Here is a 26,538-nt window from a genome sequence, read left to right as displayed (position 1 = left end):
GCACTGATTACTGTATAAATGTCAATGGCAGGGAAGGGGGTTAACACTAGGGGGTGATCAAGGGGTTAACTGTGTTTCTGTGTTCTAACTGTAGGGGGATAGGATTAATGAGGGGAAGAGAGAGATTGGTGTTCATACGTTGTTCCCTGAAAGAACCGGGATCTGTGTGTTTACACACACAGATCCCAGTTCTCGCTCTGTAGCGATCGATCGCGGGTGCCCAGCGGTCATCGCCCCTAGTGGCCAAAGGGTGAAGCGACGTAAGATAACGTCACTTCACCCAGCCGTGCCATTTTGCCGCAGTAAAACTGCAACGTCTAGTCGGCAAGGAGTTAAGCTGTTATAACATTACAGCAATTATAATAACAAAGAAAAACATTTTTGTGCAGTAATAAGACAAAGCTTATCAAACAAAATAGTGCTGGATGCAGAGTTACTCTGGGAGGACTGTGAAGTCTTAGCCAGGAGGGCTAGTAAAAGGGGCAGCTGCAGCCAGGCGGGCTGACGGTGCCTGAAGAGGTGGGGCTGGGATCAGTAGCCACAGGAGTAGGGACAGCTGAGCACTGGGACTTTCTGCTGCACTACCAAAGGGACCTGCAGTCCCTGCCTGCAAAGGGCATTTGCTGCAGATGTAACTGAGCTTTTGTTGGATCATCCAAACAGTGCCAGCTGGTCCTGGGAGATGTAGTTCTACAAGCAAAATTGTTCTGGAGGTAAAGGAGAAGTGTATATATGGAGTGTATATAGTTTGTGTCCCTAAAGAATTCTACTGTCCTGATCAAGTGGGCATCCCTTAATACCCTCAACCCTATCCAAATTCAATACCCCTAATAAATTACAAAAATAAAGCTGCAAGGACTGATTCTTGTCTCCAGCATGTGGTTTTAAATTCTGTGTGCCTGGATGTTCATTCACCAGTGGCTCCTGCCGGGGTAGCACTACACACCCATGCTGGTTGGATTTTTCTTTACATACAAGACCTGTTATTCATGGTGATGTGTCGTGTACAGACATGACAGGAGGTCAACTGTGGCCACCAGTCAGTTATTCTTCTCGTAGATTAGCTCTGCTGTTTTAGGCTGATTTATTGATGTAAATGAGATGAGGATTGACATTCTGACCCTGCAGATGCTGTACCAACACTGTGTGATGCTGTCTGCTTACTGCTGACTCCAAGCTATATCCCACACTTGCATAAATAAAAACCTGATAATAACCCCCATACTGGACAGCTGTCCCAGCAGACCCTTCCACTACATCTGATGGAACTTGCAGAATGACAGGGGGATATTTCATTATGTTGTGGAATGCTGACTTCGCTCCATCCATTTTGTAAGAGTGACATATTATGGCAGAATATTCACCATCCCTCTCTAGGCTTCATATTAACCTTACAGACAGAAGTTTCCACCATAGGTTCTGTACAGTGCCCTGAAAAAGAATTCATACACCTTGACATTTCCCACATTTTGTCATGTTACAAGCAAAAACGCAAATGTATTTTATTGGGATTTTATGTGATAGACCAACACAAACTGGCACATCATTGGAAGGAAAATTAAAAATAATTTTAAATTTTTTTTACAAATATCTGAAAGGTGTGGCGTGCATATGTATTCAGCCCCCTTTACTCTGATACCCCTAACTAAAATCTAGTGGAACCAATTGCCTTCAGAAGTCACCTAATTAGTAAATGGAGATCACCTGTGTGTAATTGAATCTCTGTATAAATACAACTGTTCTGTAAAGGCCTCAGAGGTTTGTTGGCGAACCTTTGTGAAAAAACAGCATTATGAAGGCCAAGTTTAAAGCAGGGTTAGTTTATAAAAAAAATATCCCAAGCTTTAAACATCTCAGAAGACTGTTCAATCCATCATCCAAAAATGGAAATGGTATGGCACAACTGCAAACCTACCAAGACATGGCCATCCACCTATATTGACAAGCTGGACAAAGAGAGCATTAATCAGAGAAGCAGCTAAGAGGCCCATGGTAACTCTCTGGAGGAGCTGCAGAGATCCATAGCTTAGGTGGGAGAATCTGTCCAAAGGACAACTGTTGGGCTGGATTCACACTATTGAGAATTGGATGGGGGATCCCGCACTCAATTCTCAATAGCAGGAGATTGTGACCGGCTCTCTATGGAGTCGGTTTACATATCTCCGATGCGGCTCTGGTGCGAATTTGCACAGGAGACCTATGCATTTTTTGGTCTGTTTCAGGTCCGAATTCAGTCCAAAATGCAGGCTGAAATCGGACCTGAAACGGTGAACCAGGACATACAGGACTCCTGCTGTGAGTCGCATCGGCATTGGGTGTGAAGACCCAGAGTCTTAGTCGTACACTCCACAAATCTGGCCTTTATGGAAGAGTGACAAGAAGAAAGCCATTGTTGAAAGGAAGCCATAAGAAGTTCCGTTTGCAGTTTGCGAGAAGCCATGTGGGGGACACGGCAAACATGTGGCAGAGGTGCTCCAGTCAAGAGACGAAAATTTTACTTTTTGGACTGAAAGCAAAATGCTATGTGTGGGGAAAACTAACACTGCACATCACCCTGAATCCACCATCCCCACTGTGAAACATGGTGGTGGCAGCATCATGTTTTGGGGATGCTTTTCTTCAGCAGGGACAGGGAAGCTGGTCAGAGTTGAATGGAAGATGGATAGAGCAAAATACAGGGCAATCTTAGAAGAACACCTGTTAGAGTCCAGCAAGACAATGCACCTAAACATACAGCCAGAGCTACAATGGAATGGTTTAGATCAAAGCATTATCATGTGATAAAATGGCCCAGACCTAAATCCAATTGAGAATCTGTGGCAAGACTTGAAAATGGCTGTTCAGACGCTCTCCATCCAATCTGGCAGAGCTTGAGCTATTTGGCAAAGAAGAATGGGCAAAAATTTCACTCTCCTAGATGTGCAAAGCGAATAGAGATATCACCAAAAAGACTTGCAGCTGTAATTGTAGCAAAAGGTGGTTGTACAAAGTATTGACTGGGGGGGGGGGCTAAATACAAATGCACGCCACACTTTTTAGATCATTATTTGTAAAAAACATTTATCATTTTCCTTCCGTGTCACAATTATGTGCCACTTTGTGTTGGTCTATCACATAAAATCCCAATAAAATACATTTACGTTTTGCTTGTAAAATGACAAAATTTGGAAAATTTCAAGGGGTGTGAAAACTTTTTCAAGGCACTGTATATTCTGTCCGTGTTTATGTGGATTTCAGAGACTGATGTGAATGGCTCAGTTCTGTAAAGCACCATTTGTCAAAACAATATCTACTTCTTTCGTGCAGGTGCGGTACAAAATAAATGGTCTCAAATCGCGCTACAAAGATTGACATGTGATTTGAACAGTAATGCCAAGCAATTTCCTGTCCAAATAACATGCGGTTTCCTCACCCACATCAGCGTGAACCAACATTTAGAGCTTTAAATGTATAAAAATATATTGTGACTGTGGTGGGGACATTAGAATGTAAGCTCTTCTGGTGCAGAGACTGATGTAAATGGCCCAATGTTCTTTGTATGGCTGTGAAATATGCCAGAGCTTTATAAATGGCATAATAATAGAAGTGTATTTGTGGTGGTACATTAGAATGTGAGCTTCTCTTATCTAGAGCTTAACCACTTTACTACTAGCCGCCGTCAATTGACTGTGGCACGATAATGCTGTAGTTCTGGGAGAACGTCATATGACGTCCTTGCATTGCCGAGCCACTAGGGGCGTGCACCCGCCGCGTTACTGGGAACCCGATGCGTGTGCCCGGCGACCACGATTACCCAGTAACTGAGCAGGACCGTGGATCTCTGTGTATAAACACAGATTCATGTCCTGTCAGGGAGAGGAGACTGATCCTGTGTCCCTTGTACATAGGGACACAGATCGGTCACCTCCCCCTACAGTTAGAATCACTCACTAGGGTACACATTTAACCCCTTGATCGCCCCCTAGTGGTTAACCCCCCTTCCCTGCCAGTCACATTTACACAGTAATCAGTGCATATTTATAGCACAGTTCGCTGTTTAAATGTGAATGGTCCCAAAATAGTGTCAAAAGTGTCCGGTGTGTCCGCCGCAATATCGCAGTCACGATAAAAATCACTGATGCTATAAATCTATCCCCTATTTTGTAGCCGCTATAACTTTTGCGCAAACCAATCATTATACGCTTATTGCGATTTTTTTTTTTCTTTAGAAAAATACGTATCGGCCAAAACTGAGAATTTTTTTTTTTTTATATATTTTTGGGGATATTTATTATAGCAAAAAGTTTAAAAATATTGCTTTTTTTTAAAAAAAAATGTTGCTCTTCTTTTGTTTATAGCGAAAAAAATAAAAACCGCAGAGGTGATCAAATACCACCAAAATAAAGCTCTATTTGTGGGAAAAAAATGATTAAAATTTAATTTGGGTAAAGTGTTGCATGATCGCGCAATTGTCATTCAAATTGTGACCGCGCTGAAAGCTGAAAAATGGTTTGGGCAGGAAGGGGGTGAAAGTGCCCAGTATTGAGGTAGTGAATATAAATGGTACAATATTCTTTGTAGAGCATTGCAGAACACACCAGAGCTATATACAGTATGTATGTGTAATAATAAATCTGTGTGACCCCATTAGAATGTAATTTCTTCTTGGCAGAGACTGTTGGAATATGTCAGAGCTATATGTGTAGTATTATTAGTAGGTCACTGGGGTGAGCACATTGGAGTGTAAGCTCTACTGGTGCAGAAACTTATCTGGCTGGTTCAGTGTGGGACGTGTTGTAAATTTCAGCAGTTTTTTGCTCTGAAATAGAAAAAGACGCCATTGTCTGCACTAATTTTTCAATAATTATCTACACTATCCTCTGACACATTTATAATTGACTCTTTTCTCTCTTCTGTGTCTTGTGGAAAATTCAGTTAATATTGTGTTATCTCCCGGCCTCTAAGAAATTCATTAACAAGGCCTCTTCTGCATCTGTGTCAATCACTTATTTAGGCATGTTAGAGATTCAGATATGAGTTACAGATATTACTGAGATCTCTGCAGGTTCTGATAGGGAAGGCAGATGGACGTGTTGTAAATTTCAGCAGTTTTTTGCTCTGAAATAGAAAAAGACGCCATTGTCTGCACTCATTTTTCAATAATTATCTACACTATCCTCTGACACATTTATAATTGACTCTTTTCTCTCTTCTGTGTCTTGTGGAAAATTCAGTTAATATTGTGTTATCTCCCGGCCTCTAAGAAATTCATTAACAAGGCCTCTTCTGCATCTGTGTCAATCACTTATTTAGGCATGTTAGAGATTCAGATATGAGTTACAGATATTACTGAGATCTCTGCAGGTTCTGATAGGGAAGGCAGATAACACATTTTAAAGCAAAATTTCTCCCTTCTCTTTTCTTGGAGAATCCTTTGTTAATTCAATATCAACATTTCCTTTATGCCCTGGCTGCTAATGAGGCAGCAATGTGATGATGCTTATTTATAGTCCAGTGAATGTCGAAAGGCTATGCTGTAAATACAACCTATAACAAGAATAGTGGTGCCACCCTCCAGGCTGTGCAGTGTGGCTGAAACGCCATCACAATGAAGACTTTTTTTAGGCTTCCTTCTGTCTAATGGCATAGTAATTTAGCCAAAATGGTATTCTTTTTGCTTTGAACGGAGTAAAGAAGAATGAGGTCCTCTGTCAGATTATGATCGCTGGTTGTGTCTCCAGAGAGATTTTCGCACGCATCCTGTCCTAGAGACACCAAGTCATGCCAACTTAAAAGGTGTCCCCCAGAACAAGACCACACATGGTAATATTTACAGTGTGAAATAGGCAGTAACAATAGCTTGGCAGAGGATCTAACCTCATCCTTGCTCCATCCAAAACCATGAGAAAGGCTTGAGTTGGACCTAAGACACACCGTGCTAAGGAAGTGTAAGAAGGGGTAAAATATTGCTTCTCATTCCATTTTTTTATTTAGTGGTATGCAACATACACAGTGAAAAGATAACTTCACAGAATAAGTTGTCAATACAAAATGTAGGTGACCAGTATCTGGATGCATCCTACTCCCGATAGGGTCGCATCTAAATCCATGAATAATTGGACAGTCCTGGTACCTATGAAACAAAAGTCTAAGGTTCCTCATTGGCAGGTTATACACTCGCCCACACTGCCATGGGTAGGAAATCCTATGTTCTTGGAGAACAATTATTAAGACATGGGGGAAGTTTTTAATGTAGGATGTCCCATTAGGGTCAAGACATACCAGAGTTATAATAGAAAAGAGAAGTGCATAGAGAGGGAAACAAAAGTGAGGGGGAGGTGATAGGGAAGGTTAGGGGTTAAGGAACGTCTGTTTTCATCAAGCAATGTGGGCGTTTCTCATTCCACTTATAAACAGAATAAATAAATAAAAAAATCTGAAACGCTTTAATTTCTTGGATGATTAACTTCAGTCTTGAAATTTAATTATTTTCTGACTTTATATACTCCTAGCTTTTTAAAAAATTTTGGTGATGATTTTATGGGGGAATGGCACTGTTAGTGTTAATGGCATGTTCGGTGATGTGTGACTTTCAATATACAGTACATGGTGGAGTTGAGTTACTAGAGGCAAATGGACTGTGCACTTTGCAAGTGCAGGTGCTCCAGAGCTTAATATGAGGTAAAGCTTTAACAAAAGTAAACATTTATTTATTATGTTGCAGTTTACCAATTCTTAGATGTGATGGCTGCATTAGTTTATTTTTTAGGCTTTCTTTCCTCTACTTTTATCTTGTTATCCAACCAACAAGTCTGTTGTTTTTCCCAGCAGAATGTTTCAGTATACGTGGAGTCAGGATCCGCCAGATCCCTGGACCGCCACCTGACTCAGCCTCTCAGCGAGCCACTGAGAGCCTGAGCCGGCCACCCCCTGCCCCCTCTACAGCCCAGCGCTCCAGTCAGCGAGGAGGGGGCAGAGCAGAGAGCTGTGACTGACAGTCAGCAGCTCTCTGCTTACGGAGCTGTGTTGGATCGCTCAGTTCTCAGTTTAGAGGCGTCGGGGGACAGATACAGCATCGGACCGATGCTGCATCCACTGAGGTAAGTATGATTCTTAAAAAAACAAAAAAACAAAACATACTTCTCTTTTAACACTGGCAGGGGTAAATAAAATTATCCGCTTTTATTTATTCATGCAACACCATTATCCCAAAAGAAAGAAACATGTTTGCCTGTAGCTGAGTAAAAAGTGAAAGTGTGAGCTTAAATTTGGATTCAACTTGTTAGTGTATCAAGATCTGCTAATACATTGTACCCCTAAATTCGCACCCCTGACCCCCAATTGGTGAATCTGGCTGTCTGCTGTGGCTCCTTTTCTCATTCCTCCAGAGTTCTGTCAAATTAATACAGGAGGTTACTGGGCATATGACCAGGTGAAAACAGAGGGGAAACAAGCCACCACTTCTAATTATTGGTAAGCTGCAATATAATACCTTTTTGGTTTTGGGTTTAACACCGCTTTCATTTTACAACCTCATGAAAGGAAAATGTTAAAAAAATTAATAAAAAACAATTCTTGCACATGATTGGATGATGGAAATCAGCAGAGCTCCCCATCATGTACTAAGCTCTGGAGCAACTGCACCTGCAAGGTGCACAGTCTATTTGCCGTAAATCAGCCCCGGTGTGTTATCATCAATACTGTCCTGCTTTGAAGCTGCAGTACATATTTATACTTCCTAGAAATAATTCTCAAAAATTTGGCAAAAATATTAACTTTTTTTAAACAGGTAACCTCTCACTACAAAATAGATTTATTGGACTAGTTTAATCTGTGAGGAAAAATAACGAGGATGAGTGGAGAAATGGTCCAGAGCTGCAATAGAAGGCCTCAAAGCTGCCAGCACTGATCTGTACCATCCTGAGAAGATGAAATATTGATGGTGTCAGCTGGGTAAAACCTGACCCATGAGGAATACAGAAAGGACTGATTTCCTTAATAAACCTGTTGCATGTGTCTGCTTTTTAACGCTGCTCTCTTGTTTCTGGTCAGGCTTCTTATATATGGAGAGTACTGCAGCCATATTGAATATTCCCAGCAGACACTGGACCAGGTTATGGTTATGAGGGACGATGTCAAGATCAAAATTGAGGTAAGCTATCATAAGAAATTGCCATTGTGTGTCTAGAAACATTTTGCAGCTAAACCAATCGCATAACACAGCCCCTATGCAATTTAAGTAAAAATTAGGACAAAACATTATGATGGATTAAGGGGGGGGGGGGGGGGGTCATAACCCTTGTTATGTTTTTTTTTTTTGCCATTTGTGTCCCGTTGGGGAGATTTCCCTTCACTTTCTGTCCCATAGCCACAACAGGATGTGAGAGGTCTATTGATATTGGGATATCTGGCAATCTGGGATACAGATGCTAGATGCTTGCTGCTAAAAAGCCCAAGGAACACCAACAGCCCTGGTGGAATGAGCTCTGATGGGGACGGGCATTGGAAATAAGTTGTCTAATCTCCCCTAAAATGGTGGATTGGGAAGCAGGACATCCTCTATGAGGACCTCCAGGCAGAACAAAGGCACTTATTCTGGAAAACAGAGGCCATGGCTGCCAAGTATATCCCGACAGCCCTGACTACCTCATCCAAGCAGGGCAAGACAATTTCCTTCATATAAAAACATAGAAAAGTGACAGCCGAAAAAAGACCAAGTGATTCAGCGAGTCTAGGAGGTCATTCAGTCTAACTTTGACATATTTAGGTGAGCCAGAAAGGGGGTGAGCACTTTTGAATACACTCAGGGTGTAGCGCAGTGGTTCTCAACCTGGGTTCGTGGCCCCCTCGGTGGTCAAAAGATGTTTTTTGTCAGGGGTCACCGAAACCTGGGCTGTTACTGAAGAACGCACTGCTCTCCCAGCATTTTTGTGGCCGCTTAACAGGAGCTTGTGGCCACCCACTCAGCCTCTTCGCAGCCGCCCATTCAGTTCACGCCATGATTGAGGGGCAGAGACTAGAGGTCAGCTGACTGGTGAGGAATGTAAACTGGGAGGGGCTGGAGGAAACCCTTTCTCCTGATTTCAGTATAGATGCCACTGCTACGAGACACCACAAAGTCGGAGACACAGTGAGTAACACTACCTGTGATTATAGTTGCAATTAAAAGTCCCCACTACAGTTCTCAGATCAGCAGATGACTTTGATCAAGAGCAGGGGTCTCCAAACTGCGGCCTGAGGGCTAGATGCGGCCCTTTGCTGGCCTTTATCCGGCCCTCAGGACTTTAGTGCCTCATATCAGTGGGAGGAATATTCTTCCCACTGACTCCAACAAGGGGGCACTTTTTCTTCCACTGATACCAATGATGAGATACAATTACTCCTACTAATAGGGGCATTACTCCTTATCCTACTGATCGCAAAATATGAGGCCATATTTATTCTCACCAATGCTGGGCCCGGGGGTTTTTCTGCCCCCGCTGGCCACAATCCGGCCCTCCTAAAGGCTGAAGAACAATAAACTGGCCCTTTGTTTGAAAAGTTTGGAGACCCCTGATCAAGAGCACCTAAGTTGGCTGATCAGAACTCCCCCCCCAGCATTGCCAATCATCCCCCCCCCCCCCCAGGAGTAAGAGAAGGGATACAAATAGAGACTATGTGGAAGGGAGAGGAAAAGAGGGGGAGGAACAAAGAAAAATTGAGAGAAAGAACAAGAAAAAAGGCTAGAGAGAGGGATGGGGGAAAAAACAAGAAATTAGGATAGAGAGTAGGGTTGCCACCTCATCCCTTTAAACCCGAACACATATGAATTCCACAGGTTCTGAGGCTAATTTAATTTAGATAAGGCTCCACTTGAGTTCAATTGCCACCTTAATCAGCCACAGAACCTGTGTAATTCATATGTGTTCGGTTTTAAAGGGATGAGGTGGCAACCCTAATAGAGAGAGATAAAAGGGTAAAAGGAGAATAAAGAGAAAGAGTGGTACATCCCAAAATGTACCATAAGGGGTAGTAATACTGTAGTGTAGTGCCCCCTTACTTTCAGTATGGGCACTACGCTAAAGTTAGTGGGGAATGGGAGAGTTACTTTGCTCCCATTCACAGTTTATCTAGATTTGGGACTTCTGTCATTCCAGAAATGTCCACTGGGTCAGTCTGTACTCCAGGGATGTGATACCATCCCTGGCCTGCAGTTGGCGCCAGAGGGGTTCTGGCAGAGCAAGTTTTCCCCAGCAGCCAATTAGAGGAGTTTTTCCCTCGCGGGTCATGCTGCGGGAGAGTATATCTGTGATAGGTGTCATGTGTTCTTTTTCTTCTTCGCGGGGTCCTGGTTCCAGGTGCGGCATCCACCTTCAGGGTGTGCGCATCCATGGACCCCGCCAGCGTGGCCCACCTGGCCAAAGTTGCAGGCTACACAGAACCTCATCCGGAGGTAAAAGGGGACCCCAGTGATTCACTGGGTTCCCGGTTCTATTGAGAGGATCCCAGGCTGGGTGCCGTTCGATTGGGGAGTCTGCTTGAGGAGAACCCGGAGGCAGGTTATCCAACAGGGCTTGGACGAGCCAATCGGGGATCTGGTGACCGGAATGCTGACAGGTACGCTTTGCTGTCATCCGGTGACATATGCTAAATTCCACTGGGAGGATTCGCTCCATACATCCACTTAGCTTACTTAAAGTAATTGGCCTGTGGCAGAGGCCTTAGAGCCAGGTCTGTGAGAGAGGCCTGTTCCTCCCAGCAAATCCTAAGTGACGCTTCGGCTGCCAGGCTTGTGAGAGGGGTCTGTCCGGGGGCACTTTACCCACTCCAACTAGAGTGTCGACGAGTTACAAATTAGTACCACATAGAACAGGACTGCTCCAATAATATCCAGGCCTGAACCTGCAAGGTTTTCTCTCTCTCTTTTCATCAACCATTTTTTAAATGTCAGCAGCTGCCGTATTTGTAGCTGCTGGCTTTTAAAAAAAATTCGGCCAAACCTCCGCTTTAATTAACCACCTGGATGACTTGGATGTCACATTCCAGGTCAGACTTAAAGCGGTTCTCCATCCTAAAGTGGAGTCCCGCTCCGGTGTCACATTTGACACCTTTCAGGGGGGAGGGGGGTGCAGATACCTGTCTAAAGACAGGTATTTGCACCCACTTCCGGCCCGGCATTCACGGGCAAAAGACGGGCATTCCGTCACATCCCGTCGCCCCCCCCGTTGTGTGCTGGGAACACGCGACTCGCGCATGCGCCGTAGGGAACCGGGCAGTGAAGCCGCAGCGCTTCACTTCCTGGTTCCCTCAGTGTGGATGGCGGGGGGAGCAGCAGAGAGAGACGAGTGACCGCTCGTCCTCTGCTGCGATCGGCGCTGGACTCCAGGACAGGTAAGTGTCCTAATATTAAAAGTCAGCAGCTGCAGTATTTGTAGCTGCTGGCTTTTAATATTTTTTTTCCCATGGCACATCCGCTTTAACAACTTCAAGCTAACTACAGACAATACACATTATCAGAAGCAGGAGACCTACTTACAATAAACACATTATGGCAGGGGGCCCCGGACAGGGGGCCCCCAAGCTGGCAGAGACCATTGTGGCCTTTTTAATAAATGTCTTAATAAAGTCCTTTTGCATTACATAATGGAACATCTTCCTAAATGCTTCTAGCTCCCTCAAATGCCAGGCCCATAGTCCAAAAGCCTCTGTCCCAGGTGAGTCTATCACACTATTTACAATGTTACCAGTCCCATTACATAAGTAACATTTGCAGTGTATGTTTGCTCCAAAGTGAAGTGCAATCCGCTTTTCTCAGTTACAACTATTTTAGGCTGAGAAAGTTTAGAAGAGGCGGCTGCGGTGTCCTTATGTAATTACTGAAGTGGAAGCTAACAATATGCAAGAATGTTACAGTATGCAGTTTCATGTTACCTTTCAGCAGAAGAAATGTATCTCGCTAGCCTTCAGATTACCAACTGATCAGGAAATGATACCAATTGCAGTTTTCCTCTGATTATGACACTTATTGAGTCCATTTTTTTTCTCTTTCTTGCAGGAATGTTCTATGAAGGTTCAGGATGGGAAGTTCAAACTGCAGGATCTGATGGTGATCCCAATGCAGAGAGTACTAAAGTATCACCTCCTGCTCAAGGTGTGTTTCATGCGACACCAAAGCCCCATAATCAAGGGGGTTACATCGTATTTCTCTCTCTGCTAGCTTTCTCATATTGGCCAGTCAGATTCTGGCCGTTGTATCTTCTGTAGCTTTGTATTGTACATAGAGCTACACCTTGTAGGTGGTGAGTAGGTCAGTGGCAGTTCAACTCATTTTGTATCCTTAGAGTGGTCTCCTTCAACCATTTAAAGCAGGGGTGCCCATCCAGTGACCCGGGGGCCACATGTGGCCCGCGGAGCCCTCTGATGTGGCTCGCGGCCTTCTACTCTGGGATGGTGGATCCCAGCCTAGATTTCCGGTCGCTGAGCCCCCATCCCAGAGCATCAGTTTTGTGAATGAAGCCAGTGGTAGAGGAAGCAAGTGGCTGCAGAGCAGAGCTGCATAAGTCAATGCTTCCTTATAGCGCTTAATGCCCGTACAGCCCGTACAGTGTTGAAATAGCAAATGCACATAAACAAAAGTGGTTTCACCGGTATCCTCCTGCCCACAGGGGCCGCGCGAGTGCTGCGGATGAGCTGGTCTCGTTCCCTCGCTGTGGATGGTGGAGCGCGGTGGAACGCACTGTAGACTTCCGTGTAGCGTCTGTCTGTAGCCACGCCCTAAGTCTACACGGAAGTCTACAGTGCGTTCCACTGCGCTCTACCATCCGCCAACCACAGCGAGGGAACGAGACCAGCTCATCCGCAGCACTCGCGCGGCCCCTGTGGGCAGGAGGATACCGGTGAAACCACTTTTGTTTATGTGCATTTGCTATTTCAACACTGTACAGGCATTAACTAGGGGGATTGTTCCACACTTTGCTGGGGATACTGTTCAGGCACACTACACTATGAATGCTGTGTTTTTTTGCTTTTCATGTACCCCCTCCTGAGTTGGTTTAACCCGTGCAGTACCTGGATCATTTGATGGTGTGTAAGCAAATCACTTATAGATTTGCAGTGGTAAGCTTATACCCTCCTATTTGGGTGACTTATCCACATTTCTTGGTGCATTTATAAATAATTTTTGTTTGGTATTAGGTGCATATATACCATTTAGCGATCACCCACCTCACCATCACTCATTCAGGACATCAATTTTTTAACAGAGTTTGCCTGTTCATAGCGCTGTTTTTATCACTCTGAACATCTGTTCACGTTTATTTGATAATTTTTAGAATTTACTTTATAGATGGTTCTCCATTTATTTTAAATAGCTGCTTTTTAGAACAACACAACTCACATATTGGTATTGTTTCTACACCCAGGGCTCGACAAATCCCAGGCGCCAGGTCGCCATGGCGACTAGAAATAGGCTCCTGGCGACTTGGCTTGGAAGGGGGGGCAAAAAAAACAAAAAACATTTTTTTTTTTTGTGAGCTGGAGCCATCTGGTGGTGGCCGTTGGTATTACAAGTTAAACAGCAATTCTAATGTAATTTTTCACTTTTTTCACTGCCATCTTCTTCCCTCTAATTAGAACCCCCAAACATTATATATATTTTTTATCCTAACACCCTAGAGAATAAAATGGCGATCGTTGCAATACTTTCTGTCATGCCGTATTTGCGCAGCGGTCTTACAAGCTCACTTTTTTGGGAAAAAATTACACTTTTTTTAATTAAAAAAATAAGACAACAGTAAAGTTATCCCCATTTTTTTTAATATTATGAAAGATAATGTTACGCCGAGTAAATTCATACCCAACATGTCACGCTTCAAAATTGCGTCCGCTCGTGGAATGGCGACAAACTTTTACCCTTTAAAATCTTCATAGGCGACGTTTAAAAAAATCGACAGGTTGCATGTTTTGAGTTACAGAGGAGGTCTAGAGCTAGAATTATTGCTCTCGCTCTACCAATCGCGGTGATACCTCACATGTGTGGTTTGAACACCGTTTACATATGCGGGCGCTGCTCACGTATGTGTTCGCTTCTGCGCGCAAGCTCGTCGGGACGGGCGCGTTTTCTGGCTCCTAACTTTTTTAGCTGGCTCCTAGATTCCAAGCAAATTTGTCAACCTCTGCTCTATATACACATATACCCTCCATTCCTCCATCCCCTATATACACATATTCCTCCATCCCCTATATACACATATACCCTCCATCCCCTATATACACTGTACTCTCCATCCTCTATATACACATATACCCTCCATTCTTCTATATCAATATTTTCCATTCATTCTGTATATCTGTCACTTTGCTAAAACTTTATTTTCTGACAATAATGTGTATTTTGCACATTATTGTTGCTTTTTCCAGTTATTGAACAGTCAGCCTCCGATTCTCCTTGTGACTTCCATACATAGTGACCTCAGTCAGTCATGTGACTTTGTCAGTTGGTGACCTCGGTCAGTCATGTGACTTTGTCAGTTGGTGACCTCGGTCAGTCATGTGACTTTGTCAGTTGGTGACCTCGGTCAGTCATGTGACTTTGTCAGTTGGTGACCTCGGTCAGTCATGTGACTTTGTCCATCCCCTATATACACATATACCCTCCATCCCCTATATACACACATACCCTCCATTCCTCCACCCTCTATATACACACATGCCCTCCATTCCTCCACCCTCTATATACACTTTACTCTCCATCCTCTATATACACATATACCCTCCATTCTTCTATATCAATATTTTTCCATTCATTCTGTATAACTGTCACTTTGCTAAAACTTTATTTTCTGACAATAATGTGTATTTTGCACATTATTGTTGCTTTTTCCAGTTATTGAACAGTCAGCCTCCGATTCTCTTTGTGACTTCCATACATAGTGACCTCAGTCAGTCATGTGACTTTGTCAGTTGGTGACCTCGGTCAGTCATGTGACTTTGTCAGTTGGTGACCTCGGTCAGTCATGTGACTTTGTCAGTTGGTGACCTCGGTCAGTCATGTGACTTTGTCAGTTGGTGACCTCGGTCAGTCATGTGACTTTGTCAGTTGGTGACCTTGGTCAGTCATGTGACTTTGTCAGTTGGTGACCTCGGTCAGTCATGTGACTTTGTCAGTTGGTGACCTCGGTCAGTCATGTGACTTTGTCAGTTGGTGACCTCGGTCAGTCATGTGACTTTGTCAGTTGGTGACCTCGGTCAGTCATGTGACTTTGTCAGTTGGTGACCTCAGTCAGGCATGTGACTTCCATACATGGTGACCTCGGTCAGTCATGTGACTTTGTCAGTTGGTGACCTCGGTCAGGCATGTGACTTTGTCAGTTGGTGACCTCGGTCAGGCATGTGACTTCCATACATGGTGACCTCGGTCAGTCATGTGACTTTGTCAGTTGGTGACCTCGGTCAGGCATGTGACTTAAATACATGGTGACCTCGGTCAGGCATGTGACTTCCATACATGGTGACCTCGGTCAGTCATGTGACTTTGTCAGTTGGTGACCTTGGTCAGTCATGTGACTTTGTCCATCCCCTATATACACATATACCCTCCATTCCTCCATCCCCCATATACACACATACCCTCCATCCCCTATATACACATATACCCTCCATTCCTCCATCCCCTATATACACATATACCCTCCATTCCTCCACCCTCTATATACACATATACCCTCCATTCCTCCACCCTCTATATACACATACACCCTCAATTCCCTATATACACATAAACCCTCCATCCCCTATATACACTGTACTCTCCATCCTCTATATACACATATACCCTCCATTCTTCTATATCAATATTTTCCATTCATTCTGTATATCTGTCACTTTGCAAAAACTTTATTTTCTGACAATAATGTGTATTTTGCACATTATTGTTGCTTTTTCCAGTTATTGAACAGTCAGCCTCCGATTCTCCTTGTGACTTCCATACATAGTGACCTCCATACATAGTGACCTCGGTCAGTCATGTGACTTTGTCAGTTGGTGACCTCGGTCAGTCATGTGACTTTGTCAGTTGGTGACCTCGGTCAGTCATGTGACTTTGTCAGTTGGTGACCTCGGTCAGTCATGTGACTTTGTCAGTTGGTGACCTCGGTCAGGCATGTGACTTTGTCAGTTGGTGACCTCGGTCAGGCATGTGACTTTGTCAGTTGGTGACCTCGGTCAGGCATGTGACTTTGTCAGTTGGTGACCTCGGTCAGGCATGTGACTTCCATACATGGTGACCTCGGTCAGTCATGTGACTTAAATACATGGTGACCTCGGTCAGGCATGTGACTTAAATACATGGTGACCTCGGTCAGGCATGTGACTTCCATACATGGTGACCTCGGTCAGTCATGTGACTTTGTCAGTTGGTGACCTCGGTCAGTCATGTGACTTTGTCCATCCCCCATATACACATATACCCTCCATTCCTCCATCCCCCATATACACATATACCCTCCATTCCTCCATCCCCTATATACACATATACCCTCCATTCCTCCATCCCCCATATACACATATACCCTCCATTCCTCCATCCCCTATATACACATATACCCTACATTCCTCCACCCTCTATATACACATATACCCTCCATTCCTCCATCCCCTATGTACACATATACCCTCCATTCCTCCACCCTCTATATACACATATACCTTCCATTCCTCCATCCCCTATATACACATATACCCTCCATTCCTCCATCCCCTATATACACATATACTCTCCATCCCCTATATACACTGTACTCTCCATCCTCTATATACACATATACCCTCCATTCTTCTATATCAATATTTTCCATTCATTCTGTATATCTGTCACTTTGCTAAAACTTTTATTTTCTGACAATAATGTGTATTTTGCACATTATTGTTGCTTTTTCCAGTTATTGAACAGTCAGCCTCCGATTCTCCTTGTGACTTCCATACATAGTGACCTCGGTCAGTCATGTGACTTTATCGGTTGGTGACCTCGGTCAGGCATGTGACTTAAATACATGGTGACCTCGGTCAGGCATATGACTTCCATACATGGTGACCTCGGTCAGTCATGTGACTGTCAGTTGGTGACCTCGGTCAGTCATGTGACTGTCAGTTGGTGACCTCGGTCAGTCATGTGACTGTCAGTTGGTGACCTCGGTCAGTCATGTGACTGTCAGTTGGTGACCTCGGTCAGTCATGTGACTTAAATACATGGTGACCTCGGTCAGGCATGTGACTTCCATACATGGTGACCTCGATCAGTCATGTGACTGTCAGTTGGTGACCTCGGTCAGTCATGTGACTTTGTCAGTTGGTGACCTCGGTCAGGCATGTGACTTTGTCAGTTGGTGACCTCGGTCAGGCATGTGATTTAAATACATGGTGACCTCGGTCAGGCATGTGACTTAAATACATGGTGACCTCGGTCAGGCATGTGACTTCCATACATGGTGACCTCGATCAGTCATGTGACTTTGTCAGTTGGTGACCTCGGTCAGTCATGTGACTTTGTCCATCCCCTATATACACATATACTCTCCATTCCTCCATCCCCCATATACACATATACCCTCCATTCCTCCATCCCCTATATACACATATACCCTCCATTCCTCCATCCCTCCATCCCCTATATACACATATACCCTCCATCCCCTATATACACTGTACTCTCCATCCTCTATATACACATATACCCTCCATTCTTCTATATCAATATTTTCCATTCATTCTGTATATCTGTCACTTTGCTAAAACTTTATTTTCTGACAATAATGTGTATTTTGCACATTATTGTTGCTTTTTCCAGTTATTGAACAGTCAGCCTCCGATTCTCCTTGTGACTTCCATACATAGTGACCTCAGTCAGTCATGTGACTTTGTCAGTTGGTGACCTCGGTCAGTCATGTGACTTTGTCAGTTGGTGACCTCGGTCAGTCATGTGACTTTGTCAGTTGGTGACCACGGTCAGTCATGTGACTGTCAGTTGGTGACCTCCGTCAGTCATGTGACTTTGTCAGTTGGTGACCTCCGTCAGTCATGTGACTTAAATACATGGTGACCTCGGTCAGGCATGTGACTTAAATACATGGTGACCTCGGTCAGGCATGTGACTTCCATACATGGTGACCTCGGTCAGTCATGTGACTTTGTCAGTTGGTGACCTCGGTCAGTCATGTGACTTTGTCCATCCCCTATATACACATATACCCTCCATTCCTCCATCCCCCATATACACATATACCCTCCATTCCTCCATCCCCTATATACACATATACCCTCCATTCCTCCATTCCCTATATACACATATACCCTCCATTCCTCCACCCTCTATATACACATATACCCTCCATTCCTCCATCCCCTATATACACATATACCCTCCATTCCTCCATCCCCTATATACACATATACCCTCCATTCCTCCACCCTCTATATACACATATACCCTCCATTCCTCCATCCCCTATATACACATATACCCTCCATCCCCTATATACACATATACCCATATACCCTCCATTCCTCCATCCCCTATATACACATATACCCTCCATTCCTCCATCCCCTATATACACATATACCCTCCATCCCCTATATACACACATACCCTCTATATACACACATACCCTCCATTTCTCCACCCTCTATATACACATATACCCTCCATTCCTCCACCCTCTATATACACATACACCCTTCATTCCTCCATCCCCTGTATACACTGTACTCTCCATCCTCTATATACACATATACCCTCCATTCTTCTATATCAATATTTTCCATTCATTCTGTATATCTGTCACTTTGCTAAAACTTTATTTTCTGACAATAATGTGTATTTTGCACATTATTGTTGCTTTTTCCAGTTATTGAACAGTCAGCCTCCGATTCTCCTTGTGACTTCCATACATAGTGACCTCAGTCAGTCATGTGACTTTGTCAGTTGGTGACCTCGGTCAGTCATGTAACTTTGTCAGTTGGTGACCTCGGTCAGTCATGTGACTTTGTCAGTTGGTGACCTCGGTCAGTCATGTGACTTTGTCAGTTGGTGACCTCGGTCAGTCATGTGACTTTGTCAGTTGGTGACCTCGGTCAGTCATGTGACTTTGTCCATCCCCTATATACACATATACCCTCCATCCCCTATATACACACATACCCTCCATTCCTCCACCCTCTATATACACACATGCCCTCCATTCCTCCACCCTCTATATACACATACACCCTCCATTCCTCCATCCCCTATATACACTGTACTCTCCATCCTCTATATACACATATACCCTCCATTCTTCTATATCAATATTTTTCCATTCATTCTGTATAACTGTCACTTTGCTAAAACTTTATTTTCTGACAATAATGTGTATTTTGCACATTATTGTTGCTTTTTCCAGTTATTGAACAGTCAGCCTCCTATTCTCTTTGTGACTTCCATACATAGTGACCTCAGTCAGTCATGTGACTTTGTCAGTTGGTGACCTCGGTCAGTCATGTGACTTTGTCAGTTGGTGACCTCGGTCAGTCATGTGACTTTGTCGGTTGGTGACCTCGGTCAGTCATGTGACTTTGTCGGTTGGTGACCTCGGTCAGTCATGTGACTTTGTCAGTTGGTGACCTCGGTCAGTCATGTGACTTTGTCAGTTGGTGACCTCGGTCAGTCATGTGACTTTGTCAGTTGGTGACCTCGGTCAGTCATGTGACTTTGTCAGTTGGTGACCTCGGTCAGTCATGTGACTTTGTCAGTTGGTGACCTCGGTCAGTCATGTGACTTTGTCAGTTGGTGACCTCGGTCAGGCATGTGACTTCCATACATGGTGACCTCGGTCAGGCATGTGACTTCCATACATGGTGACCTTGGTCAGTCATGTGACTGTCAGTTGGTGACCTTGGTCAGGCATGTGACTTAAATACATGGTGACCTCGGTCAGGCATGTGACTTCCATACATGGTGACCTTGGTCAGTCATGTGACTGTCAGTTGGTGACCTTGGTCAGTCATGTGACTGTCAGTTGGTGACCTTGGTCAGTCATGTGACTGTCAGTTGGTGACCTCGGTCAGTCATGTGACTGTCAGTTGGTGACCTCGGTCAGTCATGTGACTTTGTCCATCCCCTATATACACATATACCCTCCATTCCTCCGTCCCCCATATACACATATACCCTCCATTCCTCCGTCCCCTATATACACATATACCCTCCATTCCTCCATCCCCTATATACACATATACCCTCCATTCCTCCACCCTCTATATACACATATACCCTCCATTCCTCCATCCCCTATATACACATATATCCTCCATCCCCTATATACACTGTACTCTCCATCCTCTATATACACATATACCCTCCATTCTTCTATATCAATATTTTCCATTCATTCTGTATATCTGTCACTTTGCTAAAACTTTATTTTCTGACAATAATGTGTATTTTGCACATTATTGTTGCTTTTTCCAGTTATTGAACAGTCAGCCTCCGATTCTCCTTGTGACTTCCATACATAGTGACCTCGGTCAGTCATGTGACTTTGTCAGTTGGTGACCTTGGTCAGTCATGTGACTTTGTCGGTTGGTGACCTCGGTCAGTCATGTGACTTTGTCGGTTGGTGACCTCGGTCAGTCATGTGACTTTGTCGGTTGGTGACCTCGGTCAGTCATGTGACTTTGTCGGTTGGTGACCTCGGTCAGTCATGTGACTTTGTCGGTTGGTGACCTCGGTCAGTCATGTGACTTTGTCAGTTGGTGACCTCGGTCAGTCATGTGACTTTGTCAGTTGGTGACCTTGGTCAGTCATGTGACTTTGTCAGTTGGTGACCTCGGTCAGGCATGTGACTTTGTCAGTTGGTGACCTCCGTCAGGCATGTGACTTAAATACATGGTGACCTCGGTCAGGCATGTGACTTAAATACATGGTGACCTCGGTCAGGCATGTGACTTCCATACATGGTGACCTCGGTCAGTCATGTGACTTTGTCAGTTGGTGACCTCGGTCAGTCATGTGACTTTGGCCATCCCCTATATACACATATACCCTCCATTCCTCCATCCCCCATATACACATATACCCTCCATTCCTCCATCCCCTATATACACATATACCCTCCATTCCTCCATCCCCTATATACACACATACCCTCCATTCCTCCATCCCCTATATACACATATACCCTCCATTCCTCCACCCTCTATATACACATATACCCTCCATTCCTCCATCCCCTATATACACATATACCCTCCATTCCTCCATCCCCTATATACACATATACCCTCCATCCCCTATATACACTGTACTCTCCATCCTCTATATACACATATACCCTCCATTCTTCTATATCAATATTTTCCATTCATTCTGTATATCTGTCACTTTGCTAAAACTTTATTTTCTGACAATAATGTGTATTTTGCACATTATTGTTGCTTTTTCCAGTTATTGAACAGTCAGCCTCAGATTCTCCTTGTGACTTCCATACATAGTGACCTCGGTCAGGCATGTGACTTTGTCAGTTGGTGACCTCGGTCAGTCATGTGACTTTGTCAGTTGGTGACCTCGGTCAGGCATGTGACTTTGTCAGTTGGTGACCTCGGTCAGGCATGTGACTTTGTCAGTTGGTGACCTCGGTCAGTCATGTGACTTTGTCAGTTGGTGACCTTGGTCAGTCATGTGACTTTGTCAGATGGTGACTTCGGTCAGTTGGTGACCTCGGTCAGTCATGTGACTTTGTCAGTTGGTGACCTCGGTCAGTCATGTGACTGTCAGTTGGTGACCTCGGTCAGTCATGTGACTTTGTCAGTTGGTGACCTCGGTCAGGCATGTGACTTAAATACATGGTGACCTCGGTCAGGCATGTGACTTCCATACATGGTGACCTCGGTCAGTCATGTGACTTTGTCAGTTGGTGACCTCGGTCAGTCATGTGACTTTGTCCATCCCCTATATACACATATACCCTCCATTCCTCCATCCCCCATATACACATATACCCTCCATTCCTCCATCCCCTATATACACATATACCCTCCATTCCCTATATACACATATACCCTCCATTCCTCCACCCTCTATATACACATATACCCTCCATTCCTCCATCCCCTATATACACATACCCTCCATTCCTCCATCCCCTATATACACATATACCCTCCATTCCTCCATCCCCTATATACACACATACCCTACATTCCTCCACCCTCTATATACACATATACCCTCCATTCCTCCATCCCCTAAATACACATATACCCTCCATTCCTCCACCCTCTATATACACATATACCCTCCATTCCTCCATCCCCTATATACACATATACCCTCCATTCCTCCATCCCCTATATACACATATACCCTCCATCCCCTATATACACTGTACTCTCCATCCTCTATATACACATATACCCTCCATTCTTCTATATCAATATTTTCAATTCATTCTGTATATCTGTCACTTTGCTAAAACTTTATTTTCTGACAATAATGTGTATTTTGCACATTATTGTTGCTTTTTCCAGTTATTGAACAGTCAGCCTCCGATTCTCCTTGTGACTTCCATACATAGTGACCTCGGTCAGTCATGTGACTTTGTCAGTTGGTGACCTTGGTCAGTCATGTGACTTTGTCAGTTGGTGACCTTGGTCAGTCATGTGACTTTGTCAGTTGGTGACCTCGGTCAGTCATGTGACTTTGTCGGTTGGTGACCTCGGTCAGTCATGTGACTTTGTCGGTTGGTGACCTCGGTCAGTCATGTGACTTTGTCGGTTGGTGACCTCGGTCAGTCATGTGACTTTGTCGGTTGGTGACCTCGGTCAGTCATGTGACTTTGTCAGTTGGTGACCTCGGTCAGTCATGTGACTTTGTCAGTTGGTGACCTCGGTCAGGCATGTGACTTTGTCAGTTGGTGACCTCCGTCAGGCATGTGACTTAAATACATGGTGACCTCGGTCAGGCATGTGACTTAAATACATGGTGACCTCGGTCAGGCATGTGACTTCCATACATGGTGACCTCGGTCAGTCATGTGACTTTGTCAGTTGGTGACCTCGGTCAGTCATTTGACCTTGTCAGTTGGTGACCTCGGTCAGTCATGTGACTGTCAGTTGGTGACCTCGGTCAGGCATGTGACTTTGTCAGTTGGTGACCTCGGTCAGGCATGTGACTTTGTCAGTTGGTGACCTCGGTCAGTCATGTGACTTTGTCAGTTGGTGACCTTGGTCAGTCATGTGACTTTGTCAGATGGTGACTTCGGTCAGTTGGTGACCTCGGTCAGTCATGTGACTTTGTCAGTTGGTGACCTCGGTCAGTCATGTGACTGTCAGTTGGTGACCTCGGTCAGTCATGTGACTTTGTCAGTTGGTGACCTCGGTCAGGCATGTGACTTAAATACATGGTGACCTCGGTCAGGCATGTGACTTCCATACATGGTGACCTCGGTCAGTCATGTGACTTTGTCAGTTGGTGACCTTGGTCAGTCATGTGACTTTGTCCATCCCCTATATACACATATACCCTCCATTCCTCCATCCCCCATATACACATATACCCTCCATTCCTCCATTCCCTATATACACATATACCCTCCATTCCCTATATACACATATACCCTCCATTCCTCCACCCTCTATATACACATATACCCTCCATTCCTCCATCCCCTATATACACATACCCTCCATTCCTCCATCCCCTATATACACATATACCCTCCATTCCTCCATCCCCTATATTCACACATACCCTACATTCCTCCACCCTCTATATACACATATACCCTCCATTCCTCCATCCCCTAAATACACATATACCCTCCATTCCTCCACCCTCTATATACACATATACCCTTCATTCCTCCATCCCCTATATACACATATACCCTCCATTCCTCCATCCCCTATATACACATATACCCTCCATCCCCTATATACACTGTACTCTCCATCCTCTATATACACATATACCCTCCATTCTTCTATATCAATATTTTCAATTCATTCTGTATATCTGTCACTTTGCTAAAACTTTATTTTCTGACAATAATGTGTATTTTGCACATTATTGTTGCTTTTTCCAGTTATTGAACAGTCAGCCTCCGATTCTCCTTGTGACTTCCATACATAGTGACCTCGGTCAGTCATGTGACTTTGTCAGTTGGTGACCTTGGTCAGTCATGTGACTTTGTCAGTTGGTGACCTTGGTCAGTCATGTGACTTTGTCAGTTGGTGACCTCGGTCAGTCATGTGACTTTGTCGGTTGGTGACCTCGGTCAGTCATGTGACTTTGTCGGTTGGTGACCTCGGTCAGTCATGTGACTTTGTCGGTTGGTGACCTCGGTCAGTCATGTGACTTTGTCGGTTGGTGACCTCGGTCAGTCATGTGACTTTGTCAGTTGGTGACCTCGGTCAGTCATGTGACTTTGTCAGTTGGTGACCTCGGTCAGGCATGTGCCTTTGTCAGTTGGTGACCTCCGTCAGGCATGTGACTTAAATACATGGTGACCTCGGTCAGGCATGTGACTTAAATACATGGTGACCTCGGTCAGGCATGTGACTTCCATACATGGTGACCTCGGTCAGTCATGTGACTTTGTCAGTTGGTGACCTCGGTCAGTCATTTGACCTTGTCAGTTGGTGACCTCGGTCAGTCATGTGACCTTGTCAGTTGGTGACCTCGGTCAGTCATGTGACTTTGTCAGTTGGTGACCTCGGTCAGGCATGTGACTTTGTCAGTTGGTGACCTCGGTCAGTCATGTGACTTTGTCAGTTGGTGACCTCGGTCAGGCATGTGACTTTGTCAGTTGGTGACCTCCGTCAGGCATGTGACTTAAATACATGGTGACCTCGGTCAGTCATGTGACCTTGTCAGTTGGTGACCTCGGTCAGTCATGTGACCTTGTCAGTTGGTGACCTCGGTCAGTCATGTGACCTCGGTCAGGCATGTGACTTAAATACATGGTGACCTCGGTCAGGCATGTGACTTAAATACATGGTGACCTCGGTCAGGCATGTGACTTAAATACATGGTGACCTCGGTCAGGCATGTGACTTCCATACATGGTGACCTCGGTCAGGCATGTGACTTCCATACATGGTGACCTCGGTCAGTCATGTGACTTTGTCAGTTGGTGACCTCGGTCAGTCATGTGACCTTGTCAGTTGGTGACCTCGGTCAGGCATGTGACTTTGTCAGTTGGTGACCTCGGTCAGGCATGTGACTTTGTCAGTTGGTGACCTCGGTCAGGCATGTGACTTTGTCAGTTGGTGACCTCGGTCAGTCATGTGACTGTCAGTTGGTGACCTCGGTCAGTCATGTGACTTTGTCCATCCCCTATATACACATATACCCTCCATCCCCTATATACACACACATACCCTCCATTCCTCCACCCTCTATATACACATATACCCTCCATTCCTCCACCCTCTATATACACATACACCCTCCATTCCTCCATCCCCTATATACACTGTACTCTCCATCCTCTATATACACATATACCCTCCATTCTTCTATATCAATATTTTTCCATTCATTCTGTATAACTGTCACTTTGCTAAAACTTCATTTTCTGACAATAATGTGTATTTTGCACATTATTGTTGCTTTTTCCAGTTATTGAACAGTCAGCCTCCGATTCTCCTTGTGACTTCCATACATAGTGACCTCCATACATAGTGACCTCGGTCAGTCATGTGACTTTGTCAGTTGGTGACCTCGGTCAGTCATGTGACTTTGTCAGTTGGTGACCTCGGTCAGTCATGTGACTTTGTCAGTTGGTGACCTCGGTCAGGCATGTGACTTTGTCCATCCCCTATATACACATATACCCTCCATTCCTCCATCCCCCATATACACATATACCCTCCATTCCTCCATCCCCTATATACACATATACCCTCCATTCCTCCATCCCCTATATACACATATACCCTCCATTCCTCCACCCTCTATATACACATATACCCTCCATTCCTCCACCCTCTATATACACATATACCCTCCATTCCTCCACCCTCTATATACACATATACCCTCCATTCCTCCACCCTCTATATACACATATACCCTCCATTCCCTATATACACATATACCCTCCATCCCCTATATACACTGTACTCTCCATCCTCTATATACACATATACCCTCCATTCTTCTATATCAATATTTTCCATTCATTCTGTATATCTGTCACTTTGCTAAAACTTTATTTTCTGACAATAATGTGTATTTTGCACATTATTGTTGCTTTTTCCAGTTATTGAACAGTCAGCCTCCGATTCTCCTTGTGACTTCCATACATAGTGACCTCAGTCAGTCATGTGACTTTGTAAGTTGGTGACCTCGGTCAGTCATGTGACTTTGTCAGTTGGTGACCTCGGTCAGTCATGTGACTTTGTCAGTTGGTGACCTCGGTCAGTCATGTGACTTTGTCAGTTGGTGACCTCGGTCAGTCTTGTGACTTTATCAGTTGGTGACCTCGGTCAGTCATGTGACTTTGTCAGTTGGTGACCTCGTTCAGGCATGTGACTTTGTCCATC

General features: G+C 44.5%; 1 protein-coding gene across 10 annotated transcripts in view; it reads left to right on the top strand.

Annotated features, from left to right (window-relative positions):
• Positions 1–26,538, top strand: part of VAV2 (vav guanine nucleotide exchange factor 2) — a 324,488-nt gene that overhangs the window by 214,416 nt on the left and 83,534 nt on the right. For all 10 annotated transcript variants that reach the window (XM_040324063.1, XM_040324064.1, XM_040324067.1 and 7 more), the window contains 2 exons: positions 8,032–8,131; positions 12,014–12,109. In XM_040324063.1, the coding sequence (XP_040179997.1) occupies positions 8,032–8,131; positions 12,014–12,109 (196 nt within the window). The remainder of the gene's footprint in view (positions 1–8,031; positions 8,132–12,013; positions 12,110–26,538) is intronic.

This window comes from Rana temporaria, chromosome 9 (genome assembly GCF_905171775.1).
Source record: "Rana temporaria chromosome 9, aRanTem1.1, whole genome shotgun sequence".
Lineage (NCBI taxonomy): Eukaryota > Metazoa > Chordata > Amphibia > Anura > Ranidae > Rana > Rana temporaria.
Note: the sequence above shows the minus strand (reverse complement) of the source record. Positions and strands in the feature narration are given on the sequence as shown.